Raw genomic sequence first — 27998 nt, 5'->3', positions numbered from 1 at the left:
GCAGCCAGCCCAGGGGATCCCACAGCTGGCAGAGGATGGCGCAGGGGACAGTGATCCATGTGGCCCCAGAGCAGCCCACCCACGCGGTGTGCGTGCTGGGCACCGCGACCCAGCTGGACGTCTGCGGGTGAGTGGGACCTTCTGGGCATGGGGGGCAGCGGGGATCCGGCGCCAGGGGCTGGTCCTGCTGACAGCCGTGGCCCAGGCTTCAGGCCTCTGAAGAGATAAGCCCCGGGTACAGCTGGAGAGATACGCCGGGCAGCCGGGAGGGGCCGGGCTCAGCAGCGGCTCCTTGGCCTGTGCGGGTGTGGGGTATGGGGTGTGGGGTGTGCAGGTGTGCGGGTGTGTTCCCGGGACCTCACCACAGATGAGTCATTATGGGGCAAACAGAGGTGTCAGAGAGGGTCTGGACTTGCCTGAGGTCACACAGCCTCCTGACCCACACCTGGCTCACAGTGCAGTCTGTTGTCCACACTGGTCTCCGAGCCTCCCTGGTGAGTGGGGGGGGTGAGAGCTGGGCCGTGACATGGGCTCTGGCATGAGAAGACCACTCTAGGAACTGGCCTGCTGTGAGCTATCGGGTGGCCTCGGGCAACTAAGCCTCAGTGTCCTCATCTGTGAAATGGGTCAACACCCACCCTGGACAGGCCATTGGGATTTACTGTGGAAAGGTGTGAAAATGCTTGTCAGTACCCAGCATGGTGCTGGGCGCAGCCCTGGTGGTCGTTCATTCGTTCAACAAACGCCTGTTGAGTACCTACTGTGTGGGGGGCCTGTCCACTGTGGGTCACCCAGGATGGTGGAGGGTGCCCTCTCAGGATAGCGCACGCTGTTGTTGTGGTTGTGGTGGCCCTCGGCTTCCTCCACCCGGTGGGCACCTGTGGTCTTGGGTTGGGGCCACGGGAGCACCTGTGTGTCACCCACTGCCTGGCCCAGGAATAGCAGCCAAGGCCCAGGTGACCTCCTAGGGCCATGGGGGTGGCAAGAAACGGAGACGTCCTGGAATAAAGGGAAAAGTGCGGCCGGTGTCCCTGGAGACCCCCGAGGATGAGCTGTGGTGGCGGGTGGAGGGAGTGGAGGGCCGGGCCAGCCCCTCACATGCCCAGGCCAGCCCTCTGCCCAGTGCCGAGGAGCCGTGGGGAGCTGGCTGGGCTGGTCAAGAGGAGGCTCACTCAGCAGCCCCCAGAGGCAGACAGCGCTGTCTTTCCCTTAACAGAAGGGGACAGTGAGGGCTGGGATGCAGCTCAGGGTGTGTGCGAGGCCCTGGGTTCCAGCCCCAACGCCACCAGAGGCGGGTCCTGAGGCTCTGAGTGGCCAAGTGACCCACCCGAAGCCCCGGCTACTAAGTTGGGGAACCAGGACTCAAACCCAAGCCACCCGGCTCCAGACCCTCCCTGCCTGTCGGTCCCTGCACCTGCCAAGCCTCCCTGTCACCTCCCACCTGGCCAACAGCCCCTCCAGGCTTCCCCCACTTCTGCAGGTGGAGCCACCCCCTCCTCACCAGCTCTGCGTCCTCGACCCCTCCCCGGGAGCTGTGCCCTCTGTCCGCAGGCTCAGAGACCCCAGGCGTCAACATCTAGGTGTCAGGGCAGGAGCAGCGCAGGGCTGCGGGGAGGCAGAGCCTTGGCGCTCACTCGGTGTTCGGAAGCCGCTGTCCCTGCCCCAGGAGGTGCCCGGTCACGATCCAAGCCCTGCTCAGCTGGGCTGAACCCCTGTCAGAGCCTGGGCGGCATCAGGACCCGCTGCCCTGCGCCGGGCCTTCTCTCCTGGTCTCTGTGCCCGTGGTGGCGGGGACTGAACCAGGGCCTTAGCATGGAGGCACGCGCCCGACCAGCTGAGCACGTGCCCAGCCCTTGATTTCTGACCTCAGTGACCACTAGCAAGACAAGACCACGTGCCCATTTTACAGATGAGTAAACCAAGGCTGCGGGAAGCGAAAACACCTACCCAAGGCCACGCGAAGTGGACTCTAACCCCTGCCCCCCAGCTCGCACTCACCCCTCCACGTGTCTCGGGGCTGGCGCCTGGCGCTGGGACTGCTCCCGGTGGGCAGAGCCCGTCCGCCTCCAGAGGACCCGAGGACGCCTGGTGATCGCGTGGCCAGGTGGTGCCGACCACAGGGGACGGTCGTCACTGTGAAGCCACCGCGGATGGTGGCTCTCCTCTTCCCCAGCATCTCCCCCGAGTGACAGCCAGGAGCGTGGGCAAGTCTGGGACTGTCCCTAAGCATTGACTGAGCTGCAAATGGGGACAGGAATCCCCGCCGGTGGGCGGCGGCAGAGACGCATGCGACCATGAACGCATCCAGTGTCCGCGGGGCGGCCTTTCCTGCGGGGACCGCGGGAGCCTCTGAGTGACAGCACACTGTCCTTCCTCTGGTCATCAGTGAGGAGACGGTGCCACAGCTGCAGGGGACGTCGCTGTGTGGGCTCTTGTCCCCGGCGCTGGCTCTGCAGAGGGTTCCGGGAGCTTCAGGAAGCTTCAGCCATGGATCTTCTCAAGGTCACACAGAGGACGGCCCCCAGGTGTGTACGGGGCTGTCTTGTTTGGGAGCTGAGAACAGGGGAGCAGCCACCACAGAGGACACAGCCCCGCAGGAGTCCCGGCCTCACTGTCCCATCCTCTGGTTCCCACCTGGCAGCTGGCCGACCCTCATGTCCTGCCTCCCCCGTGCCCCCTGGAGGAAGCCGTGGAGGGAGAGGGAGCCCTGGCCCAACGACGTGGCTTCTCATTGTCCTCTGAGTCCCCACTCCACTCGTGGCAGTCCCCTCGGGGCCCCACCCTCTGGGGTGCCCTGCAGCTGGGAGGCCTGGGGACACCAAGCCGGGGAGAGGGAGCCCAGGCTTTGTGGCCTTTGGTCAGGTGGGTGACACTGAGTGACGTCTTTGGGGACAGGCTGAGCTGTACCTTCCTCTGCTGTCACTGTCCTGCACCGGGCAGCAGCCACTCGGGTGCCCCCAGTCCCACCCACAGGAGCTCACAGCCCCATGCCCGCTCCAGAGGTGGAGCCCAGACCAGGAGGGTCCGTGGCCAGGCCGAGCTCGCGGCCGTTGGAAGCATCGGGTGTCCCCTGCCGCTCCCCAGCTGGCCTGGGAGGCTTCCCGGACACTGAGGCCCAGCCAGCGGCTCGTGGAGAACCACGCTGACCGGCCTGGCCACACGCCCGCACACAAAGCCACACGTGCAAGTTCAGGCCTGGCCGGCTGCGGGGGACAGACTGGCCTCGGTGCTGTGGGGCGGAGGGGCCGGCACACTCTGTCCACGCCCACCTGGCTCTCTCCCTGACCCATGAGTCAGCTCAGCCAGGCTCAGGTGACAGCCTGGTCATCCCACTCCCTGGCCCATATGGGCCTGGGGACCAGGCTGGGAGCAGGTGGAAGGCTGCCACCTGTGTCCAGGGACACCTGCTATTTGAGATCCACAGATGTAGACTGGTGTCCTTGTCAAGGAGGACTTGGGGAGCCCACCGTGGGACCCCAGATCCTCCAGCCTGCCCCACCACCTTCGGGTCCAGCACAAGGTCCGGCAGGTGGCGGGAGGTGCTCAACGTGCCATGTTAACTGTGTTTTAGGGGAAGACTGTGCCTGGCACATAGTAGGTGCTCTGAAGTGTTTGTTGAGTGAATGCAAGAACTGACCACAGTGTCCTGCCACAGTGTCCGGTGCACTCTGGCACACAGTTGCAAAATCTGGTTGCAAAATCTTTGTGCAACGAGAGGGCGGGAGGCAGGTGTGTGGTGGCCACAGCTACTCAAAATATGTGAGTCACTGCCGCCGCTCACCAGGGCGGGGCCTCAGGTCTCAGGCCCCTGGGGCACCATCCAGCCTGTCCCCACGGTCCTGCTTTGTCCAGACAGCCCTGACCCCGAGTGTGGTGGGAACTCAACAGGGGCGGGAGGAGCAGAGGAGCAAAAAGAAGAAGCGAGACCAGGGGAGACCTGTGGGCCACACTGTCCCTGTCCCGTGTCACCCTGGGAGCGAGGAGCCCCTCCATCCTCTCAGCTGAAAATCCAGCAGCTGTGCCCAGTGCCCACTCAGGGCTCCTCCCCTACCCTGGTGACCTCAGGCTCCTCCAGGGCTGCACCTGTCCCCTGGGCCTGGGTGACTCCCTGCCCACAGCTCTGACACCTGGTGGCCCACCCCAACCCAACCACCCAGCCAGGCGCCTGGGCCACAGCCACCTGCCTTCCACACGGTCCGCTAGCCTCGCTGACCCCTGCCCGTCCCTGTCCCTGGGCTGGGTGGGGGCACTGCAGCATTAGAGTTCTCCCTGGGATCCCGGGGACCATGTGACCCAGAGCACAGCCAGGAGCACCTGTCCCCAGCGCTGCAGGAACGTTCAAGGGGACACTGGGCTTCAGCTCTGGGCCCCAGGAGCACCCAGCAAACCCGGGTCAGCCTCAGCTTCTCCTGCAAAGGACGAAAGACAGAAGGACCCGCTTCAGCGTCGTCACGGAGACACGATGTGCACACGGGGCGGTCAACGCAGGGCTGGGCTCCGAGGGAGCAGTGAAGGTCAAAGTTCACGTCCATCTCCACACCCTCTGCCACGGGAACCTGCTTCCTCTCAGGGAGGTCTAAGCAGTGGAACCAGGTTGGAATCCGCATCTTTCTTTTCATAAGAAAGCAGCATCAGGGCACCCACCTGGGGAACGTCCCCCTGGTCCCTGCATTACATCCTGTCCTCCAGGTGGCACTCGGGGTCCAGGGAACTCAGCAGCCACGTATCGCAGCCCCTGGGCCCGAGCATGCATCAGAGGACCAGGAGGGCACGTGGAGCCACAGATCACCATGTGACCAAGCGCCTGGCACCTGCAGTCCCGCGGGCGTGGGGCCCTGGAATCTGCACCCTAACAAGCTCCCAGCCGAGGCGGCCGGTGCTGTCGGCGAGGACCACGCTGGAGACCCCTGGTCTTGAGGAGGAGCTTGGTGAAGGGGGGCAGGGAGGGGACAAGGAGGGGCAGGCACAGAGGAGGAACAGCTGAGACCCCGGTCTGTCACTGTCGGCAGGTTGCCTGGACCCGTCGCTTGGCCTCGCCTCTCTGAACCTCGGTTTCCTCATCTGTAAAATGAGGACAGCAAACCAGGCCACGGGCTGAGCGTGAAGTGGGGTTAGTGGCCACGTGGAGGGAGGTCACACGCTGCAGGTTTGCCCTCGTGAAGGAATCTCGGTGACACCATCAGAACAAGAGAGGGTGCCACCTGGAAGATAACTGCGGGTGACACCAATTCCAGGTGCCCAAGCCAGCGGGGTTAGGGGGAGGGGGAGGGGGAGGCCCACCAAGATGGCGGCTGCGTTAGGTTCCCAAGGCCACTGTCACCAAGGGCCACACTCCTAGTGACTTCAAACAGCCTTCCTTCATTACCTGGCAGTTCTGGGAGTCACAAGTCCAAGCCTGGGTCCCAGGGCTGACTTTGGGGCGTCGGGGCCACGCTCTGCCTACGACCGCGGGGGAGAACCCACGCCTCACCTTCCACATCCCGCTATCTGGGGCTTGTGGCCACTTCCAGAGTGACATCCCTAGGCCTCTGCTTCCTCCACCACATTGCCTCACGCTGTGACCCTCCTGCCTCCTCTTACAGAGCCCTGGTGGCTATGTAGGGCCACCTGGGTAATCAGGACAATCTGCCATCTCAAGGTTGCAAGTCTCCTCTCCCATGTAAGGTGGCAGCCCCAGGTGCCAGGGACTGGGACAGCCAGAGGTGGGCCGTGCTGGGGGCTCCTGGATCTTGTGTCTCCCAAGGGCCCCTGGGTTGAAGTGTGGTCCTCAGCTCATGGCGCTATTGGGGTGGAAGGACCCTCAGGAGGCAGGGCCAGTGGGTGCCCGATCATCAGGGTGTGTCCTTGAAGGGCTGTAGGAACCTGTGGCCCCACCATCTCTCTGCTTCCTGGTGCCACAAGGAGCACAGCCCTCCTGTGCACACAGTCCTGCCATGATGTTCCCATTGCCACAGACCCAAGCAACGGGCCAAGCAACGATGGGCTGGACTCTCTGCAACCAAGAGCTAAAACAAACCTTTCTTCCTTTTCAGTGATTGCCTCAGGTGTTTTACTATAGTAACGCAGAACTGGCTGACACAGGGCCCATCTTAGAAGTCCATCCGCCACACACTTTTCCAGCATTTTCCTAATTCTCTATCATGAAGGCATACAGCTTTTAAGATAGAGATGAAAACTTTTACAAAACTGAAAATAGAAAACATAATCCCAAGTGACCGTGGGGCATCCTGGCGTGAGTTGTGCCCCTTTGGCGAGTCTCCCACACGCTGGAAGTCAACTATAAGTCCTGAGCCATTCTTCTGCCCGTGGGTATTTGCATTGTGTTGTGCTGCTCACTACGACAGAAAGGGCTGTTCAGAACCTTCCAGAACATGTCTCCTGGAGTATGTGTGGAAGAGCTGCTCCGGTGTCTGCCCAGGTGTGGCGTGGGGGGTCGGGTTGGTTAATGTCTGTAACCCCAAGTGGGGCAGAGAGGTCAACGCCACGGTCCTGTGAGCAGGGGGTGGGCGCTTCTGTTGAGCCACGAGGTCTATAACATACTTGTCACCAACTGAGTGGCGTAAATCCTGTCCCTTACTTCCCTTTGGGAAGGGGAGGCTCTGTGTGCCTGTCGTCCACTTGTGTTCCAGCCCCTCCGATTCCTGCTGTGTCTGGGGCCGTTTCTTTTCCCACCAGGTTGTCTCCGCCGTGTTGATTGGCCGAAGGGCTTTACGGATTCCGGACGCTGAGCCTGGGTGGGTTCCGTGCTAGGAGCGCATTCTCCATAGACCGCGTTTGTCTTTTCACTTTATGGTGACTTTCGACAAACAGAAATTACTGATTTTCATCGAGCTGAATTTACTCATCTTTTGCTTTGTGTTTACTGGTTTTATGTCTTGTTTCAGAAGAACGTATAGATGTGCTCCTGCCTCGTCTTTCAAAAGATTCAGCAGGAGCCAGTAGGGCACACCTGTAATTCCAGCCACTGGGGAGGCTGAGGCAGGAGGTTTGGCACAAGTTGAGCCTCAGCAATTAGAGAGGCCCTGCCTCAAAACTAAAGTGGGCTGGGGATGTGGCTCAGTGGTAGAGTTCAACCCCCAGTAATAAAAAAACAAAATGATTTAAAGTCCTGCCACGGACACTGTAACCTGCCTGGGGCTGACGTTTTTTGAATGGTGTGAAGCTGGGATCGATTCCTTTCTTTTATTTATTTATTTATTTATTTATTCCTTTCTTTTATTTATTTGTTTTATTTATTTATTTATTATCCAATTTAATTGTTTGTCACATGATTGAGCAAATGTCCTGCACCATCTGTGACACAGTCCACTATCCCCAGTTCTCTGCAGAGCCACTCTGTCTTGCACCAAGTAGGACCTCTAAGTCGCACCCCCCTTTGTCCCAGGCTGGGTCGCTCTGACCCCATCCTGATTTCCATGGTGTCCAGGAAGTCCTACGCAAGGTACAGCAAGCCCTCGCGTTTACCTTTTCACTTTTAAGAGTAGCTTGGCTCTTGGTTTCCCAGGTGTATTTTCAAATCAGCTGGCCAAGTTCAAGGAGAAACCCCGGAATTACACAAATTTACAAATCCATTTGGTGAGAATTCAGAGACCTCAGAGTACCTCAGCTCTCATTATCTCCTGCCAATTTAAATCCTGCCACCTTTTATCCCACAAGTTTGATATTTTCCGCCAAGCATGGTGGCGCCCACCTGTCATCTCAGGGGCCGGGGAGGCTGAGGCAGGAGGATCGCAAGTTCAAAGGCAGCCTCAGCTGGCTAAGTGCTAAGTAACTCAGTGAGACCCCGTCTCTAAATAAAATACAAAATAGGGCTGGGGGCGTGGCTCAGTGGTTGAGTGCCCCCGAGTTCAATTCCTGGTACCCTCCAAAAAAAAGATTTTTGGGGAAAGCAAATTCTAGGTTAACAGTTATTTTTTTCAAAATTCGGTGAAGATATTATTCAGCTATCTCCTAGATTTCATTGTTATCGTTTACAAGTTCACTTTCAGCCTAATTATCACTCTTTTCTGACTTTTCTGTCTGAATGCCTTCGAGACTGTCTCTATATGTACTGAGGTTATGTGGCTGGTTGCCTATGAGTTGAGAACATCTTTTAAGTGGGTTGAGGCCAACATCATTAAGCGGGGATCTTCTGTGTCGACAATAGCGTGGATTTTGTCTGCTCACTGATTTTGTCTGGTATTAGCAGACCTACCCCCACTCCCTTGGCTGCCTTTTGGTTCAATTGAACCGTGGTGCGTGCACATGGGTGCTCATTGGGGGGGGGGGTGTACTCAGCAACGCTTTAAAAAGTATATTTCACCCCTGATCTGGTGGCTTTGTAAGGGTAAGACGCTCGGGAACATCTGGTCTGCCACGGTTCCAGAAGGAGACGCGCATGCCGTGTGCAGCGGGTGTGGAGGAAGCCTCTGGGTGTGCAGTCGCTCCGTGCACACGTCCGGGTGTGAGAGGCTTCGCTGTTTTTCTAGTTCCAGTGTAAGCTGGCCAGGCCAAGGGACTCTCTTCCTCTCGTCAACCCCTGACCGCTTCTCCATGCTTTCTCCTGGGTTCAGAGTAAGCGCTAGGTGCTGCTGCAGCTTACGCCTACTGGCCTGCCGGGCCAGGCCCCTCCTCACTGTCCCCTGTCCCCCTGTCCCTTCCACAGCTCTGCCCCAGGGGACTGCACCTCTTTCAGCATCAGCGCCTCCCCAGGAGTAGTGGTGGAGGTTGCCCGTGGCCCTCCGACCAAGAAGAACCGCACGGGTTCCTCCAAGTGGCCCCTGGACCCCGAGCTGGAGGTCACCCTGAGGGTGAAAGCAGCCAGTGCTGTCACGGGTGACCAGAAGGTGGGTGACAACGGGGGTGCAGGTGTGGAAGGACGGGGGTGGGACAGCTCACACAGCTGAGCTGAGCCTCCTCTCCTGGGGGCTGTCCCACCATTGTCCTCGCACACAGCAATGTCAGGCTTCAGGGTCAGGATCAGATTCTTCCCTTCAGCCAAAGCTTAAGAAGCACCCACCAGCTGGGGGGGTAGCAGCACCTGCCTGTAACCCCAGCGACTCAGGAGGCTGGGGCAAGAGGATCTCAAGTTCAAGACTAGACTCAGCAACTTACTGAGGCCCTGCCCCCAAATGAAAGTAAAAAGGGCTGAGGGTGTGGCTCGGGATAGAGTGCTCCCGAGGGTTTCAATCCCCAGCACCAGACAACAACCAAACACTGTGGGGATTGAGGTCTCCCTCGATGATCCAGCCTGACTCCTCAAGACCTCTATCTTCATCAAGATCTTTATCCTCCCCAAACCTACAAAGACTTCTCCCCCAAACAAGGCCCTATTCAGGGGTTCCAGGAATTGGAATGTGGACCTATCTTTTGGGAGGCTGCCATTCAACCTATGCCACCCCTCTGACTTCAGATGGTCTCGGCAAGAACCTCTGGGGTTCCCACCGAGATCTGTATCAACAGTCATTGGCTCCTGGGGGAACCAGCCAACCAGGCTCTTCCCTGGGGTCAAAGCATTGTCACCTGCTGTAGGAACACAGATCTGTCCAGGAAGGTGTGCTCAGGGAAAATATTTCAGGAAGAAGTGTCAAGCTGAGGATGATATAAAAGACCAGCCAGGAGCTGGGTGTGGTGGCACACAACTGTAATCCCAGCAACTCGGGAGGCTGAGGCAGGAGGATCACAAATCTGAGGCCAGCCTTAGCAACTCAGCAAGAACCTAAGCAATTTAGCAAGAACCTGTCTCAAAAAATAAAAAGGGCCAGGGATATGGCTCCGTGGTAAAGTGCACCTGGTTCAATCCCTGAAAAAAAAAAATAATAATAATAATACCAGCCTGAGAGAGGGGAAAAAGCAGCGAGCCCTACCTGGAGGGGTGACCTGTGTGCAAACTGAATGAGAAGAGAGACAGGCGTTGGAGAGGCCAAGGAAGTTCTTATGACCAGGTGCAGAGGGACAGGGAGTCAGCACAGAGGGTTTGGCATCAGGAACCCCAGTTTCAGGGAGCAACAGGAAGCCGAAGGGGCGTTTCCAGCCAGGCCTGCGTTTGTGTCTTAGATCACGGGTCGGCAGCCGCGGAGGGGAAAGCTGGGTTCTTGCCCCGATGCCCGTCCACTAACCATTCAATACCGAGGACAAGGCTTCTCGAAAAAGGGAAAAGAGGTCTCCTTGCTTCCCGAGCAAAGGAGAGCACACAGGAGCGCCCACCCTGGGGATTCAGGGGCCGCGGGCATCTGCACCCCAACAGCCGGGACAGTAGGCCAACCTGCCCATGGCCAGGGAGGGAGAGAGGGAAAGCCCTGGGAGCGGTCAGTAGGCCACAGCGGAGCAGCGGTCAGCATGCAAAGCCCGAAGCTGAGAGGCAAGGTCAATGCCAAGGTCCCCATGTGAGGCCACAGCGGCCCAGGCACTGCTCTGGACGCCCACTGTCCCCTGGGCATCCCGGCAGGAGCCTCTCTGCCTAGGTCCTGGGTTTCCTTGGGTTTCGTCTTGGGCATTCCCCGGCCACTTGCGTGGGCGTCAATCCAGATGCCCCGCCCTCCTCTGGCAGCTGGGCCAATCAGACGTGTTCTCCCCAGATTTTTTTTTGGGGGGGTGGGGTGCTGAACCCAGGGTCTCCGCACCTGCTAGGCGCACGCTGCCCCGCGGGCTGCAGCCCTCCCTGGGTTTTGAGCCTCGATAAAGGGAGTCCGTGGTCCTCCAGCTCCACAGCACCTGCCCGCCCTCTGGGGACCAGCACCCCCACAGCTCCTGCTCCCCAGTCCCCCGGGGCCTGAAGTCTGTCGTTCCCTTCTGCTTGCCAGAGTCCTTTTCTGGGGCTCGTGGCCGACAGTCCCCTTCGAGCGCCTCTTCAGCCCCATCCCCAGCGGCCGCGCCCCACTCCCCCTCAAGATCTGCTCCGGGCGCACCTGCTCCTGCAGCACCCCGCCCCCGTGGCCTTCCCCGCAGGCCCAGCCCCTCCAGTTCTGGCCTCCCGTGGGACCCTCTTTAGCACCAAGGTCACTGGAGCTGAGCTGAGCTGGCCCACGCAGGGGTCCAGACCCGTGTGGGGAAGGACAGGGAAGTCCCTAACGTGCGCTGCTGCCCCGCAGGTTCGGATTTCGTACTACGGCCCTAAGACGCCACCGGTCCAGGCCCTGCTGTACCTCACCGGGGTGGGTAAGTGGCCCCAGGCTCCTCCACAGCCTCTGCAGGACACCTCACCTGGGAGGTCACCCCTCCGCCTATTTTAAACATAGGCCAGAAAAAGGGCCATCTCCCGCCCGGCACAGAGGAGCCACAGAGGGGCGGACCTGGGAGGGGGAGGCGGGCGCTGGAATGACATCGGAATGACTTATTTCTCAAGTTAGGAAGAGGGTGCAGGGATTTTCAGTGCACAGTCTCTGCACCTTTTTGACTCCCCGGATATTTATAACAAAAGTAGACGATGATGCTGTGTCTCCAGGTTCCCCAAGTGTCATTACTTACAATCCACATTCGACATTTTTGGTCTTATCAGCGATCCATCTCTACTCCTATTTATTCATTATTCTTTGTGGAATAAAATCCATTTTCGGGATGGCTTGAGCCCAGGAGTTCAAGGACAACTCGGGCAACAAAGAGAGACCCTGTGTCTAAAGAAAAAGAAAATCCATTTTTCCTTAGTTTGGCTTCATCTTAAACAGTGTATATTAAGTATGCAAAGAGCATGTGAAACCTTCCGGTTTCATCTCATCAGCGAATCTTGTTCTCGAATCCACATTTAAACAAGAGAGCACTTCCCGTGCCAGCCCATGTCTAAGACTGGACATTTAAAACTTACAACAATCTAGTGAAGTCAGTACGATCATCATCCCATTTTACAGGTGAGGAAGCCGAGGCACAGGAGGTAAACAGACGTGTCCAAGGTCACCCATGCAGCCGGGTAGTGAAGGGGTGATGAGGCCCAGACCACTCAGGACTATATTGTCCTGTCGCTGCACTAATGCCGTGGTGTGGATATGTTTAACTGGTCCCTGGGACAACCTCAGGTGGGACAGGGTCACAGATCATGCTGTGGGCACACGGGTCTACCCTGCTGGAAGGACAGCGTGGTCCTCTATTCTGACAGGGAGGGAGGATTTAGAATCAAGCTGTCTCAGCCACGCCATGGGTCAGAGTAGGAGACCGGGGCTGCGATTTGTCCCTGGTGCAGCACGTGTAATAAAGAGCAGATGGAACGGGTGTAGCCCGTGTCTGTCACCCGAGGTCACTGAGGACTGGGCCGGAGTCCTTGAGAGCGAGGCTGGGTGACCTTGCAGGGCTCCGTGTGGAACACTTACGGGGCGCCTGGGAGTTGTCTCTGAAATCCCGGGTTTCAGTTCCCTATTGGTGTCATTGTCACAGCCCCTGAAGGACAACAGGAGACTCAGAAGCCTCAGCTCTGCTCTGAGGACATCGGGGGCTGTCCCCTCTGAAGGAGAGGCTCCCCACCTCAGAGCAGACGTCTCCTGGGGAAAGGGCCATGCACCGAGGCCAGGCTGAGAGCCCCGACTGTGCACCTCACCAGCCCTCTCCTCTGTCCTGTGGTTTTAGAAATCTCCCTGCAGGCAGACATCACCCGCACGGGCAAGGCCAAGCAGCCCGGCAAGGCCAAGCCGAGCAGAGCCGTGAAAAACCAGGTACGCAACCCCAAGGCTGCTTTGGCCCTACTGGGCTCTGGCGCCTCCTTGTGGCGATAGGGTGCAACGGCAGTCTGTGTCCCGTGTCCTATGTTAACTGGGAAAAAAGAGAAACATGATTCAGGAAGACAGAAAAGGAGAAAATTAAAATCACCAGCGATATTTTGGCTTGCATGAATCCCATATCTTTTATGAGACCATATTCTTCCTGGTTGGGGGTTCAAATAATGTATTGTCTGGAACCTACAGCCACCCAGCTTTTACGGAGCAGAGGAAAGATGTGTAGGTAGGTCAGAAGCCCCGCCCCAGGCCTTAATGACTGACAGGAGAGATCCCCACGGTGCTGCCCACCTGGGGTGATTAATAGGAAAGGGAGGAAGGGCAGGGGGGCGGAGGGCGGCAGCCGCGGGGGCCTGGAATGTTGCGGGAAGATGGGGCGCAGGTGTGTGGCGGGCCCCAAAGTTCTGTAACCTGGGGTGGGCGGGGACGCTGCCACACAGTCCCTGCTGGTGTGCATGTGTGCCCTGGGGGTGGGGGACAGAGCCCCCTGGTGGGCTCAGAGAAAAGCATAGGAAGGGCCGCCGTGGTCAGCGGTGGAGCTCTGGCCGGGCAGCATTGAGGCCCCAGGTCCGTCCCCAGAGCCTTAAAAACAGGTGGTTGGTTTGCTGGTTGAGTGTGGAGAAGAGGGAGCCCCTTAGGTCCCGCAGTCACTCTCGGGTGAAGGGTGAAGGGGCTCCTGCCACTGAGCCTCTGCCCCTTTGGGGGTCCCTTTTAAAAGTCGATGCCTGTATTTTAGGGGGGTTCGGTTCTGACGGTAGCAGAAATCCCCTCTGGGGACCCGAGAACTGCCCCGAGTGGGAGCGAGATGGGAGCTGCAGGAGAGGAGAGAGGAAGGGGCTTCTCCAGGGCCAGGGTCTGCTGGGCGTCCTCAGCCTGCTCCCTCTCTTCTGGTGTCCGCAGAGGACCTGGACCTGGGGCCCCCGTGGACAAGGGGCCATCCTGCTGGTGAACTGTGACAGGGACAACCCCAGCTCTTCAGGCATGGACTGCGAGGACGAGGAGGTGCTTGACAGCAAAGGTAAGGCCCTGCGGCCGGCGGCACTGGGTGTCCTTAGTTAGTGTCCTGGTGTCCTTAATAAGCCCTCTGTCCACGTGACCTGAGCCTCAGAACAGCCTCTGAGATAGAGGCGGTTGCTAGAGGACCAAGGTTCTGGGAGGGCAGGTGACCTGCCCAAGGTCACACAGCAGTCCGAGAAGACCTGGACCAACCCCAAGTCCCTGATGCCTCCCAGACGCTCCAGGTTCCATGCCAGCCCCCACCCAACACAGACGTCTACCCTCCTGGGACCCTCAATCAACCAAAATGAAATTGCCCCCAAATCGTATCAGAGTAGCTCCTGAGGTCCCTCCTGTCAGCCGCACACTGCTCTGAGTCGCTCATTCAGTGCTCAACCCAGAACTTAATGGAAGGAGAAACCAAGGCACAGAGAAGTTAAGCAACTTGCCGCAGGTCACACAGCTAATAAGTAGCAGACTCAGGATTTGAAGTCCGAGCATCCAGACACCAGGGTAGATTGAGGGACACAAGGACAGGGACGGGCACAGGGTCTCTGCAGGCACTCCTCAGGGGTGTCCTTATGGGGGGACACATTCCCCACCTGCCCTGAAAAAGGGCACTAAGGGACAGAGGGTGGCAGCCCGGGGCAGTGTTGTGGCCTTGCTGGGGGAGCTACTGGGATTCCTAGAGATGGACGCATCTATGTCTACCTGAGGCCGGGGGACAGCCTCTGCTCAGTGTCCGGCACATAGTAATAATCAAAGCAGCTGCCACCAGGGCAGTTCTGGGGCACCAGGCACGGTGACAAGCACCTGACGTGTTCCCCTCATCGCCACCGGCTCACGGTGAGGTGAGACTTCCCTGCTCCCGGGCTGATGGGGCGCAGGCACCGAAGCTGGAGGAACCCTCCGCGCTCACCAGACCCAGAGCTCAACCCCAAGCCAAAAAAAAATAAAATGTCATTTAAATGCTGGAAAGAGGTGCAGCCAGGTGCCACCAGGAGGTGGCTTGTAGGTGATCAGCCTCTGGGACAGTGGTCTCAGGCCTCATCCTCCTTCCAGACCTACAGGACATGTCCCTGGTGACCCTGATCACCAAGACCCCCAAGGACTTCTCCAGCCAGCACCGGCTGGTGCTGCACGTGGCCAAATCCGAGATGGACAAAGTGCGGGTGTTTCAGGCCACGGGTGAGTCTCCCGCCCGCACTGACCCTCTGACTCGTCCTCCCGTCGTGGCTTCGCTCCTGCCCCCCGCCAGCGGAGCGCAGAGATCTGTCAAATGATTCCTGAGCAGCTACTAGGTGCCAGGTTCCAAGAACCAGGGACACGGCTCCCCGCAAGACAGACGCTGTGTCACTACCTCCCAGATGAGGGGCGCGTACGAGAGACAAGTGTCGTGTCTCGTGCTGGGACCGTGGGAGAGGTGGGCGGGAGGGGAGTAGCTGGGCAGGAGCCAGGCAGGGCAGGTGTTTGTTGGCCCCTCCTGAGAGCAAGGGCCGCAGCCCTACCCAGGGGCAAAGCGCTGTTTCTGGGCCTGGGGTTTAGCACGGTTCACGGTGTGTGCTGCTCTGAGGGCACTCAGCCCCGAGGGACACAGGGGTCACCCTGGAGCTATGGCTAGTTTGTTGGTTTTTTATTGATGCTGTATCCCATATGAACATCTCTGTCTTGGGATAAGGATGAGTTGCTGTAGTGTTTGGAGGTTTTTATGTTTGTGGGGGTTTTTTTTTTGGTACTGAGGATCGACCCCAAGGTCACTTAACCACTGAGTCACATCCTCAGCCCCCTTCTTTTTAATTTTTAAACTTTATTTTATTTACTTTTTATGTGGTGCTGAGGATCCAACCCAGTGCCTCACACATGCGAGGCAAGTGCTCTACCACGAAGCCACAGCCCCAGCCCTTTTTATTTTTTATTTAGTGACAAGTTCTCACTGAGTTGCTTAGGGCCTCTCTAAGTTGCTGAGGCTGGCCTCAAACTTGCGATCCTCCTGCCTCAGCCTCCAGAGCTGCTGGGATTGCAGGCGCTCACCCCTGTGCCTGCCCGGGTGCTGTGGCTATTAAGAGCACACAGCGGTGGGAAATGGAACTGAACACAAATCATGGCAGGTGACAAGTTAGGGCCCCTGGGCATTTGCCATTTGATGGCTCTGCACCTTTGGTGGCTTCACATGAGCACCTGGCCCCAGGCTGGTCTGGTTGATGGGGGATGGGTGAGGCACACACCACGCTCCTGACACCCCACAAGCTGGGAATGGGCGTGGGAGGGCAGAGGGAAACTGACACTGTCTCCTCATGGCTGCCAGGCCACGCGCCAAGACCTAGAGGTGTCTGTCCTCTGTCCCTACGGTGGTCCCTCTGACCGGCCTCCCTCCCTCTCAGACAGACACCCCCTGTGTACAGAGTCAGCTGCAAGCCGACTCCCCATCAGCGCATCCCGCTAACTCCTCCCAGTTCCTGCCACCAGGGAGTGACAGGCTCAGTTCTAGGCACAGGGCACAGAGCTATGAACACAACAAAGTCCTCAGCCCGGGTCCCTTTCATCTTAGTGGGCTACGAGAGATGACAGGGCGGGTCCGAGTCCACAGGGCAGGGGGTGGAGCTGGGCGTGGGGTCAGGCCTCCCCCGACCCCGAGGGCTGTCATTTGCGCAGGACAGTTGGGGACAGCCATGTGGAACCTGGGGGAGGGTGGGCCAGGCAAATGAAGACCCTGAGGTGAGATTGTGACAGGGCTAAGGGAGGGGCTGCTGGGGGGGCAGGGGGCAAAGGGGCGGTCTGGGTGGCACGTGCTGGCATTGGCTTCTCCTGGGGGAGGGCCAGGGAGGGGTCTTGCAGGGGCACCCCTTGATCCAGCTCCTTCACTTCCAGTCCCAAGTGATCCAGCTGTCACTGGCTTGGTGACACCAGCTTCCTGCCCCTGCCCAGGCCTCACCCCTCTGGGAAGCCCTGGGCCCCTCCGTCACAGCGGCTAAGGCAGCACCTATCTTAATGGCCTTTGCTGTCCCCTCCCCCACGTGCTCCCTGGGGGGTGGGGGACACGGTGACCCTGTCTCCTCAGCAACCAACCGCCTGCTCCCACCCCCAGTGTCAGCTGGGACTGGCTGGAGCAGTTGCTCAGGAAATGAGTGAGGGCTGGTGTGCCGTGGGCTTCGGGCAAAGTCAGAGTGGCCCAGGCCCCTGTGGTGCCCCTCGGGACCCCCGCCCAGGAGCACTGTCCCGGGGGTTTGGGGCTCCAGGCAGACGTGGGGATGTGGTGTGGGGCCTGGGGAGGCACCCGGGACGGGGGCAGGGGAGAGCAGGGTCTGCGAAAGGAGGACGCAGACCTGAGCCTCCTGCCCTGGCCAGGGTGCAAGCTGCCTTCCAGGTTCAAGGTGGTCCTGGGGCCGGAGCAGCCCTGTCACCTGGTGGAGCTCCCGGGCGGCCAGCACAGCAGGGACTTCTACCTGGAGGGCCTCACCTTCCCGGACGCCAGCTTCCCGGGGCTCATCTCCCTCGGCGTCTCGCTGCTGGACATGTCCAACCCGGTAGGCGGAGCCCGGGCCGCGGCCTGGCTGGGGCCGGGGGCAGAGCCAGCAGGTGGGGGCCTGGCTGCCATGACGGCCTCTCCTGTCCCCTCCCCGGCAGGAGCTCCCCGAGGCCCTGGTTTTCCAAGACAGCGTGGCCTTCCGCGTGGCCCCCTGGATCATGACCCCCAACACCCAGCCCCCCCAGGAGGTGTACGTGAGCAGGTGAGGGGCCCTGAGCGCTGGGGCCCGGGTGGCCAGGAGGGGCCCGAGGTCCGGCTGCAGCCTTCCCTGTGAGTGACCCAAGCTCTGGGCCACCTTTCAGCCTGGCTGGGACCGTGAGGAGGCAGGGACATGGTCCTGTTTGAGAGGCCCCACTCCCGTAGAGGTTGCTAGACCTCGAGGACGAGCCCCTCCGTCCCTGAGCCGGGTTTCCGGGAGCTTGCTTGCAGGCTCCTTCCTGGCTGAGCCCTGAGCCGCACCCCGTCTCTGGGATGGGGTCCCCCGGTGTACTGGGCAGGCCTGAGGATCCTTCCTGCAGGCCCCGCCCTGGTGACAGTGCTGGGGCCCCAGAGGTCCCCTCTGCTCTCCTCTTCCAGCTGCTTTGGAGGCAGAAAGAGTGACAGGGGAAGCCCGTGGGCAGGCAGCCAGCGAGGCGGGCTTCAAAGTAAGCTGGCCCCAGGTGGCCTGGCCTGGGGCAGTGGCCTCCCCGCGTTCTGCGCCTTTGTGGAAGGGGTCCCTGTTAGTTGCTTCGTGGATTCTTAGAGGGGAGTCCCTGTTCAGGTCACAAGCGTCTCCAGGGCCCCTGTGTCGCCTCCCGGCTCCTGCCAGGCCTGACCTCCAGAATCCGGAGCCTGACGAGCTGCTTCTGGAACCTTCCTAGGATCTTTGACAATGAAGACTTCCTGGAAGCGGTGGCTGCCCTGGCCAAGAAAGCCAAGTGCAAACTGACCGTCTGTCCCGAGGAAGAGAACATGGATGACCAGTGGATGCAGGTGAGTGGCCCTGCCCAGGGGACAGGGGAGTGGCCAAGTGTCCAGGGACTCCTGGCGCTCACCCTAGCACCTCTCTGCACCCGTGAGTGGCGAGGGCGGAGCCTCAGAAAGTCCTTGCACAGGGCGGGGGGGGCTCAGGCCAGTGGCTCATCTGACGTTGGTTGTGGGCCACCCTGGGACCGCCACCACGGGTCACCAAGGCAAAAGCCACCTTCCTGCTGGAAAGTGCAAAGCCCAGGAGGTGGCCCTCGGTCAGTTCGAGTGGCCTTCCTGGGCTCAGCCACCAGCCAGGCCACACTCGCTCCAGCACTTTCCATGGCTCCCATCTCTAACCTGCTTCCAGACCCTCCCAACCCGCTGCCTCCCTTAGCTGGTGCCATCCTGCCCCCTGCAGGCGGTGGCCACTCGGGGCCTCTGTGGTAGTGCCCCCCCCCCCGCTGCCAGGGGACACTCCGGGGTGTTCCGTCAGCTCAGCACTGAGCCTGGCACCAGACCCCTGTCTGCTCCCTGCCGGGCCTTCGGCACCACCCGCCCCTGGCCCACCTCTGGCCTTGGCCACTCTGCCTTCTGTGGGCCGCCCCCTCCCGTCCCCCACGTCCCGAGCCTGCCCACCAAATCCCAGTTCAGATGCTGCCCCCGGGTGAGGAGTCCCTCTCTTCCTTGTAGTTCCCTAAGTCGCATCCTCTCCCGCCACTGGCCACCACTTTTTATGCGCCCCTCCCCCCCATAATGGCAATGTCAGGTCCACCGTGATTTCCAGCAGCCATGTGTCCTTGGCACCCTGCCCGTGGGCACCGGCCCTGGAGGCAGATGGCTCTGAAATCCTCCTGCACCTCCTCCCCCAGAGGGTCTGCGGCCTCCTCTGTGGAGGGACAGGCGCTGCCTGCTGCTCCCCTGGAGCCTCCGCTCCAGCCCCCCCAGGGGTCTCCGTGGTCCCTGCAGCCACCCTGGTGCCCCCCAGTGACCCCCGGGCCCCTCAGCACTTCCTGACCCTGGGTGCTCGCTGCCGGGCTCCCGGGCTCTACGCCCTGACGACAGTGTCCTCGAGGACTCCAGAGCCTGTCCTTCACCGTGTCCCCAGCCCAGGGTCCCACCCTCTGCGGGCTCCGCACTGTGACGGGGCCATCGCAGGACACCAGCTCTGCTTCTCACCGCCCCTTCTCTGGGGTCAGAATCCTCAGGGGAATTTGCCCTTGAGGCCAAGGGCGAGGGCGTGAGGAAGGCTGGGTGGCCATCCGGGCCCTGGGAGTGGACCCGGGCCCCGCGCCACGGCTCCTGTCTCCCCCCCCCCAGGATGAAATGGAGATCGGCTACACCCAGGCCCCGCACCAGACGCTGCCCGTGGTCTTCGACTCCCCGAGGGACAGAGGCCTGAAGGACTTCCCCATCCAACGCGTCATGGTACCTGCGTGGGGTGGGCAGGGGGCACAGCTGCCCAAGCCCCTCGCCATGAGGCCCCTGCCCCCCGCCTCTTTCCCGCCAGGCCCGTCCCCGCCCGGGGAGCCCAGCTGCCCACGCAGAGGCCCGCTCCGGCAGGTGGGGCCTGTTATTTTGTCATTACCATGATACGATCTGGTGGCCCTTGCCACCCATGAGGTCAGCTCGTCCTCAGGACAACCCTGTCTGGAGGCAGGCCCGGTCCGGCCACCCACCTGCTCTGGCTGCACAGTGTGGGTGGGGCAGGACCCATCCATTGGGTGGGGTCTGATTTCCCGGGGCCCCACTGAGGAAGTTTTAGGATCGAGAGCCATTTCCTAGATGTGACGTTAACAGCCAACGCTGCCACACGTGGGAGTGGGAAGTGACAGTGTTGATGAGTCAGTATGTCATTTGTTGCTTGTCTGAGCTGGCAGGTTGGTGCAAACTCAGCACAGAATAATAATTAAAAAATAATGATGATGATCGCATTTATTGAGCACGAGGCTGGGTCAGACGCGGTGCTGAGCTCTCACATGCACTGACTCATTTAACTTGTCCACGTTTTCTGGAGATGTTATCGGTAGGCCCATTTTACAGATGAAGAAACTGAGGCTCAGAGTGGAGAAGTCAGGACTCAAACCAGGCCCGTCCGGCTCAGAGAGCTTGCCCTTCCCCACCCCACCTCCGGCTTCCCCAGGAGGACCCCAGGCCTGCACTCTGGGCCCCAGCACCCAGAGAAAATGAGGAAGGGGAGTGGGCACGAGGTTGGCCAGGGTGAGCGGAGCATCCTACTCCCCAAGGGCAGGGGAGGCGGCCCCTCCCACACCTGAGGCTTTGGAACGGAGTCTGGGTCTAGTCAGCGCCTGCCTCCCCTCCCTGGCCGCGCCTGCCCTGCCCTCACCTCCTGGCCGCGCCTGCGCTGACCAGTGGAGGCCGCGTCTGCTTGGGCACCCAGTCAAGTGGATCCCATCTCAGGAGCATCAGCGCCCACCAGCCGGCTCCACTGTGCCAGAGAACCTTCCTCAGTCCACCCTGCTGAGTGGCCCTCAGTGGCCCTGTCTCCTACTTGGACACCCCGAGAGTGACCAAGGCCAGTTCTTCCATGTCATGAACTGAACCTCGCACGGCCTCTCGCCTGCCCTGCAGACAGCCTGGAGGAAGGGGCTGCAGCGGCCCCTGGCTAAGCAGCATCCCGACCTGAATCACTTAGAAGATCCAGAGTCCAAGTCCAGCGCCACCGGCTTCCCAGCGGCCGTTCCTCCAGCATCGTGGCTGGCCTCTCTCTGTCCCTCGCCTGGTCCAGCTCCCCAGCCTCTTCCCGTTCTTCACCTGGGCCACCCCCCCCTCATCTCAGGACCTTTGCACGTGCCAGTCTCTCTGCCCGAAAGGTTCTTCCCTGCTCCGGGGCTGGAGTTCACCTCTCAGCCTCAAGCCCTACTGCCTCCCCATCTGAAGGAGACCCCCTCCCAACCCCTAGCACTTGGACTCCAGCCCTCTCTTCTCAGCCTCCCTGGGGCAGGAGGGAGTGGCAGGCGTTTGAGAGCAGGGGGTGCTGGGGATAAACACATGGGCGTTATCGGCTCCGGATGAGCCAGGACCCAGCCAAGAGCCAGTGAAAGTGGAGAACACAGGAGACCAAGGACAGGCCTGGCCCTGTGCCCGTGCCCAGGAGGCCGAGAAGGAGCCACCGGGAGGTAGGAGGTGACCTGAGCTCACGTGTCCTGGAAGCCAGGAGCTGAAAACATGGGCGAGACCAAGTGACCCGGCTGCTGCTGGTGGCTGTGGCCTGGTGCTCACGGGGACTTTGACCAGAGCAGTTTCACTCCAACTGCAAATGATGGCTTTAAAACTCATGAAATCAAAGACCCCAGGAGATGACGCGTCTCCCCCAAAAGACCCCCGGGTGTGTCCTGCGGTGGCCCCATGGAATTTTGCCGTAGGACAGTTGATTTGTGGCGGGGTGGGGCTAGGGCTGCAGCCTCTTTGGGGGTGGGACAGACTGCTCATGGCCCCTCCCATATGTCTGTTCCCCCATCTGCAGAGCCTTTTGGTGGCAGGAGGGACGTCACCGGTGTGACGTTAGGAAGTTAGGAGCCTGCAATCCTGGATAATGGGGTGGGGGGTCCATGTAAACTCAACACTCCTCATGAGAGGGCGAGAGGAGGGGTGGACGGGGGAGGCAGAGACCGGAGGGTCTGGCTTGGAAGATGGAGGAGCCACAGCCCAGCCGGCCACTAGGAACCGCAAGGGACAAGAAAACAGCCCCTTCCTGCAGAGCCCCGCGGGGGACAGCCCTGCGGTGCCTTGACTGTAGCCCTCCTGACGGCAGAGTCCCACCTCCAAAACCCCAAGAGAGCAGCCTCTAACTTGATGGCAAGTTGCTACAGCAGTCAGGAAGCTCATGCAAGGGGTGGGCGATGTGTCCCTCCCTCTCTCACGAGGACCCTCGCGGACACACTGAAGCCATTCTGAGGAGTTCGTTCCAGCCCAAGAGCAGGATGCACTTGGTGTGGACCCAGGGCACCCATCAGGATAGTTCAAGTTCCACTCCTTCACCAGCTGGATACAGGACCAGAGGAAGCCCATCACCACTCTGACCTCAGTCTCTTCTTCTGCAAAATAGAGATAAAAAGGAAAGTTTGCAGATTCGTCACTACTCCCAGGTGATGGCTCACAAAGCAGCTGCCATGAGCTAAGGATGCAGCAAACGCCAGTTCCCTTCCTTGCCACCCACCCCCAATGATTCAAAATTCCTGCCACATCCCACCAGGAAGAGCGGCGCCTGCTCTGTACCTGGGGCTGGTGGTGACTGGATCCCTTCCTGTGACGAGGCTCATCCCTAGATTCGCTCCCCACGGCCTCTAATTCTTGGCGCTTCTCCCCCTCAGGGTCCAAACTTTGGCTACGTGACCCGCGGGCCCCAAACGGAGGAGATCACTGGGCTGGACTCCTTTGGGAATCTGGAAGTGAGCCCCCCGGTCACCGTCGGGGAGAAGCAGTACCCGCTGGGCAGGATTCTCATCGGGAACAGCGGCTACCCCAGGTAAGAAGGGCAGGGACACCGCGGTGGCCAGGACCCGGTGCCACGGAAAAGCAAAGGGCAGAGCGGAAGTATCCCCTGCCCACTCCCAGCCCAGGAAGCTCGAGAAACCTTAGGGAGCGAGAGAGGAGGGGAGGCTGGGCGAGGAACACCGGCTTTGGAGCCCCAAACAACGGTCCAGCTCTGCGGCTTACGTCCTGTCATGTGCCAGGAGCTGGAGGCGCAGCCGTGAATGACAAGACAGGTCTCGGCCACTGTGCTTGTGGGGAGACAGATAATAGGTAATCTCAAAAAGTGAGAAAACAGAAAGGGCAGAGAGGAATGGGCCTGGGTGAGGGTGGCGGGGAGGCCTCGCTGGAGGAAGCTCTTTTGAGCTGAGCCCTGATGACAAGAAGGACACGGCTGTGGGGACACCTGGGGTAGAATGTCCTGGTGGCTGATAGAGTGCGTGCAAAGGTCCTGTGGCAGGAATGAGCTTGGTGTGTTCATGAAGGCCAGGGCAGCTGAACAGACTGCGAAAGAGCAAGGGGCTGACTCACACAGGGCTTGCAGGAGAAGATAAAGGCTCAGAGAGGTGAAGCAACGTCCCCAGTGCTGCACAGCTAATAGGGATTGCCAACTTTGGCTGCACTGGGTTCGAATCCTGTGCTTCCCCATAACACCAGCAGCTGGGCTGGTCCAACAGGCAGTGCTGGGCTCTGTGTTAGTGACCCTGTGCCTCAGTTTCCCCTCAGTGAAAGTGGAATGACAATTCCTAAGTCCCTCAGATGTGAAGGGACATGATAAGGGCTTTCTGGGATCCTGAAAGGCCCCGATCCCTCGGGGACCCCCGCTCCCCTCCCCTAACACCCTCCATCCCTGGCTGCAGCGGCGACAGCCGGGAGGTGCACCAGACCCTGCAGGACTTCCTGGGCGCCCAGCGGGTGCAGGCCCCAGTGACACTCTACTCCGACTGGCTGTCCGTGGGGCACATAGACGAGTTCCTGAGCTTCGTCCCAGCGCCCGACAGGAAGGTAGGGCCCAGGGACTGAACCTGGCCAAGTCCACAGCCCCCAGCAGGCCCTTCCTGCCGGCCAGGGACAAGCGGCCCTCCACCGTGTCTCTGCCCAGGGCTTCCGGCTGCTGCTGGCCAGCCCCAGGTCCTGCTACCGGCTGTTCCAGGAGAAGCAGGAGGAGGGCCACGGGGAGCTGCTGCTGTTCCAAGGGGTCAAGAGTAAGTGGCCGTCCCCTGCTGCCGTCACATGGCCTTCTACTGCCGGGAGGGACCACCCAGGCCCAGACCTGTTCTGAGCACCGACTGTGCCACCAGGCACTGTGCCGAGTGCTGGGGACGCCCGGGGACAGAGCAGAGGGCCCCCGGGCTGTCTGGGTGGGGCCCCGGGAGGGCTCCCTGGAGGAGGCGAGAGCTGGCAGGGGGACGAGGTGGAGGGAGATGCGCCACCGGGAACAGAACGTGCAAAGGCCCAGAGGCAGGAGAGAGCAAGATGCATCCAAGGACCTGAGACGTTCGGCACCTCTGAGCACAGGACGAGCCTGGATTTCTTCAATGAATCCTACCAACGTGGGGCCGGTCGGAGGTTGAGAAAACTCGGCAGAACTGGCTCTTTTTTCCCCTGTTTTGGGAGTGCTGAGGACGGAACCCAGGGCCTTGTCCTGGGGGTCCAGGCTCTGTCACTGACCACCCCTGGCCTGCTTCCTCCTCTCTAAGTGGGATCGCTGGAGACCGGGGAGTCTCAGGGAGTGGGAGGCACAGTCTCAAGGATCCGTCCCGCGCTGTCCCCGTGTCTGTGACAGACCGTCCCTCACAGGCTCAGAGCAAACCTGCCTGCGGGGGACTGTGGCTGTCCCCGTTTCACAGATGGGAACACTGAGTCCCCGCTGCCCGTGACGGAAGGGGCGTCGACCTTGGAATTCAGTTTTTCCCCTTTTTTCTCTGTGACAGAGAAAAAGCAGCAGAAGATAAAGGACATTCTCTCCAACAAGAAGTTGAGAGAACACAACTCCTACGTGGAGGTGCGGAGTCCGCGTGTCCCGAGCTGCCCCTGAGCTGCCCCCAGGCGGAAGGCAGGGGCCCCCACAGGCAGCGCAGCCCTCGGGTCCCTGAGGGCGCTGGCTGGCGACTCTCCATGCCAGGGAGCCCCAGGGCCACCAGTCAGTCACCTCCCCACCCCCCGCCCCGGGCCCTGCCTTGGGTCTGGGGGCCTCAGCCCCACGCTCCCCTCCCCCCACCGACTGCCACCTCCCCTCCCCCCAGAGCTGCATCGACTGGAACCGCCAGGTGCTGAAGCGGGAGCTAGGGCTGGCCGAGGGGGACATCGTGGACATGCCGCAGCTCTTCAGGCTGGTGAAGAACTCCAGAGGGATCCCCAAGGCTGAAGCCTTCTTCCCGAACATGGTGAGGAGGGGGCGGACCCCACGCACACCTTGGCAGGTGGCCTTGAACCCAGGTCAGCGCAGGCGGCTGGAGGGCCAGCCGGGCTTGGCGGGTCCCTAGGCTCGGGGTTGGGGGTTGCGTGGCCCTGGGCAGCTCGCAGAGCCCCTCCCGGCCTCTCAGGACAGTGCTGCGACCTGCCGTCACCTCCGCTTTGCAGATGAGGCACAGAGAGGTGAGGTCTCTGGCACAAGGACACACAGCTGGCAGGAGACGGGAGAGGGAGGTGGAGCCAGTCTGGCTGCAGAACCCAAGCTCTGGCAGCCCTGCTGGGCCACTGTCCCTAGGTCCCCTGCAGGGGTCAGGGGAGGGGCAGGGTCAAGCTCCCAGTTTCATTAAGTGCCTCAGAGGGGACCCAGGTGGAGCAGCACCTTTGACTGGGCTCTGGGCTTCCCCCCGGGGCGAGGCTGGACCCCGTTTCTGAAGGGCGGGCAAGAACCTCTGGCCGTGACCCCCAGCACATCCTGGCACCAGTCCCCGGGCCTGTGGTCCCCAAGGGCCAGATGGAGGCTGCACCCAGGTCTCCTGGCGCCGGGGGCCAGGAGGAGCCAGCGTCCCTCATGGAGGTTTGCAAACTGGGTTCCCCAGGGCCCTAGGTGCCCAGGCAGGGGCTGAAGTCTGACGGTCCTGGTGGCTCTGCAGAAGGTTCTGTTGGGAAGGAACCGTTCCCAGGCCTAGAGGGGGCTGGGGCTGGGGGAGCCCCTCTTCCCCGAGCCCCGAATGAAACTCCTCGGCCCAGGCCCTTGGTTTCCTCTCCCGCATGGCGGAGCCCGTGTCCTGGTGCGGGAAGGAGCGCAGCAGCCCCTGGGGACGGTGCCAGGCGTCTCAGGGAAGGGATCGGCTGCGGGGGGCAGGCTGGGTTTCGCTGTGCGAGGCCCCTGGGGGGAGCAGAAATGAGCCAGCACCGGCTCCCAGAGCCCCTGGAGAGAGGCAGGGGTGGGGGGCACAACAGGCTGAGAGACAGCCGCGAGGCCCTGGCGTGGCCGACAGAGAGGGCTCGCGGCCCAGGAGGCTGACCGTGCGCCCGCCACGGGCCCAGTGCACATTTGGGCTCCTTTGCTTGATGTGGCTCAGAAAGGTGAAGTGACTGACGCAAGGTGACACAGCTATTGAGGAGTGGAGCTGGAACCCACACTCACATTGGCCCCAAGTCCCCGCCTTCCACCTCGGCAGGCCACCTCCCGGTGCCATTGACAGATGTCATGCTACTAGAAAGGGCTCCCAGGCCTCGGCATCCCCACAGTGCGCCAGGCACGGACACGGATGGGAGTGACGAACTGCAGGAGCCCAGGGGTGTGGGGCCCAGGGGTGGTGTCAGCGCTGGGCCTTGATGACAGAATTTGCAGACGGTGGCCGTGGGAGGACGACACAGTGTGAGGCGCTCGGCCCTGGAGTCCTGCAGGCCCCTGCGCAAGCCCTGGCCTGGCCGGTGGCCTTAGACCACCTAGTGTCCCTGTCTGGATCTCGGTTCCTCGCCTGTAAAGTGTGGAGGGAGGGGACACTTGCGTGGCCCTCACCTGGACTCCCCCCCCAGGTGAACATGCTGGTGCTGGGGAAGCACCTGGGCATCCCCAAGCCCTTCGGGCCCCTCATCAACGGCCGCTGCTGCCTGGAGGAGGAGGTGCGCGCCCTGCTGGAGCCGCTGGGGCTGCACTGCACCTTCATCGACGACTTCTACACCTACCACGTGCGCCACGGCGAGGTCCACTGCGGCACCAACGTGCGCCGGCAGCCCTTCTCCTTCAAGTGGTGGCACATGGTGCCCTGAGCCTCCCCACCCGCCAGCCTCCCCTGGTGGCCTCCCCTGGAAGAACCTCTCAGCCAGGGGTTGCTGGTCCCCTCCCCCACCCCGTGTGTTGCACCCCGTGTTGTTGGGGATGGCCAGGTTCCCCAGGGGTGGCCAGTCTCCCCAGCAGTGCCTCGTGGCCTCGTCCTGGGCCCCTCTCCATGTTCCAAGATGGTTCCAGCACCCCAGCTCAGCTCTGAGAAGCCACAAGTGGGACCCCTTTGACGGCCACCCTTGGCCAACGCCGAAGCTCTCCCATCGCTCGCTCATTCGTTCCCCTGTCAGGTGGAACTGACTGCTACAGATCCAAAAGTGCCACCAGGAGGAGCCAAGGCCGAGGTCACCGTGTGGCCTCGCTCCCAGGCCTGTTCCAGCCTGTAGAACCTCACGGTCGCCCTGAGCTTCCCGCAGAACCAGGAGGGGGGAGGGGAGAGGGCCGAAGGGCACCCGGAACCCAGAGCCCGGCAGTCACGGGCAGCCCCTGGGCAGGCGGGTGTTCCTTTGGTCATTTGAGGAACGTGTCTGTAAATACATCTCTCTGGATGTGAGTCTCATTACAAAACATGGAATTTAAAATAAAATAGGATTGAGGGCAGCGGGAGCAGGTCCAGAGGCAGGAGGCCAAGTATGTGGGGCCTGAGAATGTCATTTCCCTTCACGTCGGAATGTCCTTTGGGGAAAAGGTGGCAGATCACACAAGAACCTGAGGGCGTGGAATGTCACCGTTGGGTCACATGCGCTCCAGTATCAGGGCGTGTGTTCCACCCACTCTTCTGGGTTTGCTGATGTCCCACTGGCCACCTGGACCCGGGCAGGTACACACCAGGAGCGACGGCTTTCTGTGGAATGGAGTATAAGTGCCAACACGGTGCTCAGAGAGTCTCAGGTTTGGGGATGAGGGACACCTCACGGGTTACGTCCATGTAAATATCCTGACCTCTAAAAACGACCCTGAAATATGAAACGCTTCTGGCCCCAGACACTCTGGGTGGGGGACGCCCAACTTGTAACCCATCTCCGTGGTCTGTTTTGTGTATTGTTTTTTTATTGCTTTGACATCAGGATTTCTATTCTTCTGTTGAAAATAAAAACCTGAAAATTGAGAGCAGCGCGTGGCTCCCTAGAGTCTGAGAAACCCAGAAAACACCCAG

General features: G+C 60.7%; 1 protein-coding gene across 1 annotated transcript; it reads left to right on the top strand.

Annotated features, from left to right (window-relative positions):
- On the top strand, positions 1-27950 carry Padi4 (peptidyl arginine deiminase 4). Its single transcript, XM_046468507.2, has 16 exons — positions 1-127; positions 8645-8825; positions 11070-11136; positions 12532-12617; positions 13578-13695; positions 14736-14861; positions 17019-17197; positions 17298-17401; positions 18060-18171; positions 19465-19572; positions 22479-22633; positions 23499-23643; positions 23741-23843; positions 24573-24643; positions 24885-25025; positions 26596-27950. Exons 1-16 carry the CDS (start codon positions 36-38, stop codon positions 26827-26829), a joined length of 2022 nt encoding a protein of 673 aa, XP_046324463.1. The 5' UTR covers positions 1-35; the 3' UTR covers positions 26830-27950.
- Positions 27951-27998: the final 48 nt, after the last annotated feature.

The sequence above is a fragment of the Marmota monax genome, unplaced genomic scaffold (genome assembly GCF_021218885.2).
Source record: "Marmota monax isolate L192 unplaced genomic scaffold, Marmota_monax_Labrador192_F-V1.1 WCK01_AAM20220418_F8-fsc00008, whole genome shotgun sequence".
Lineage (NCBI taxonomy): Eukaryota > Metazoa > Chordata > Mammalia > Rodentia > Sciuridae > Marmota > Marmota monax.
This window is presented reverse-complemented; position numbering and strand designations above follow the sequence as displayed.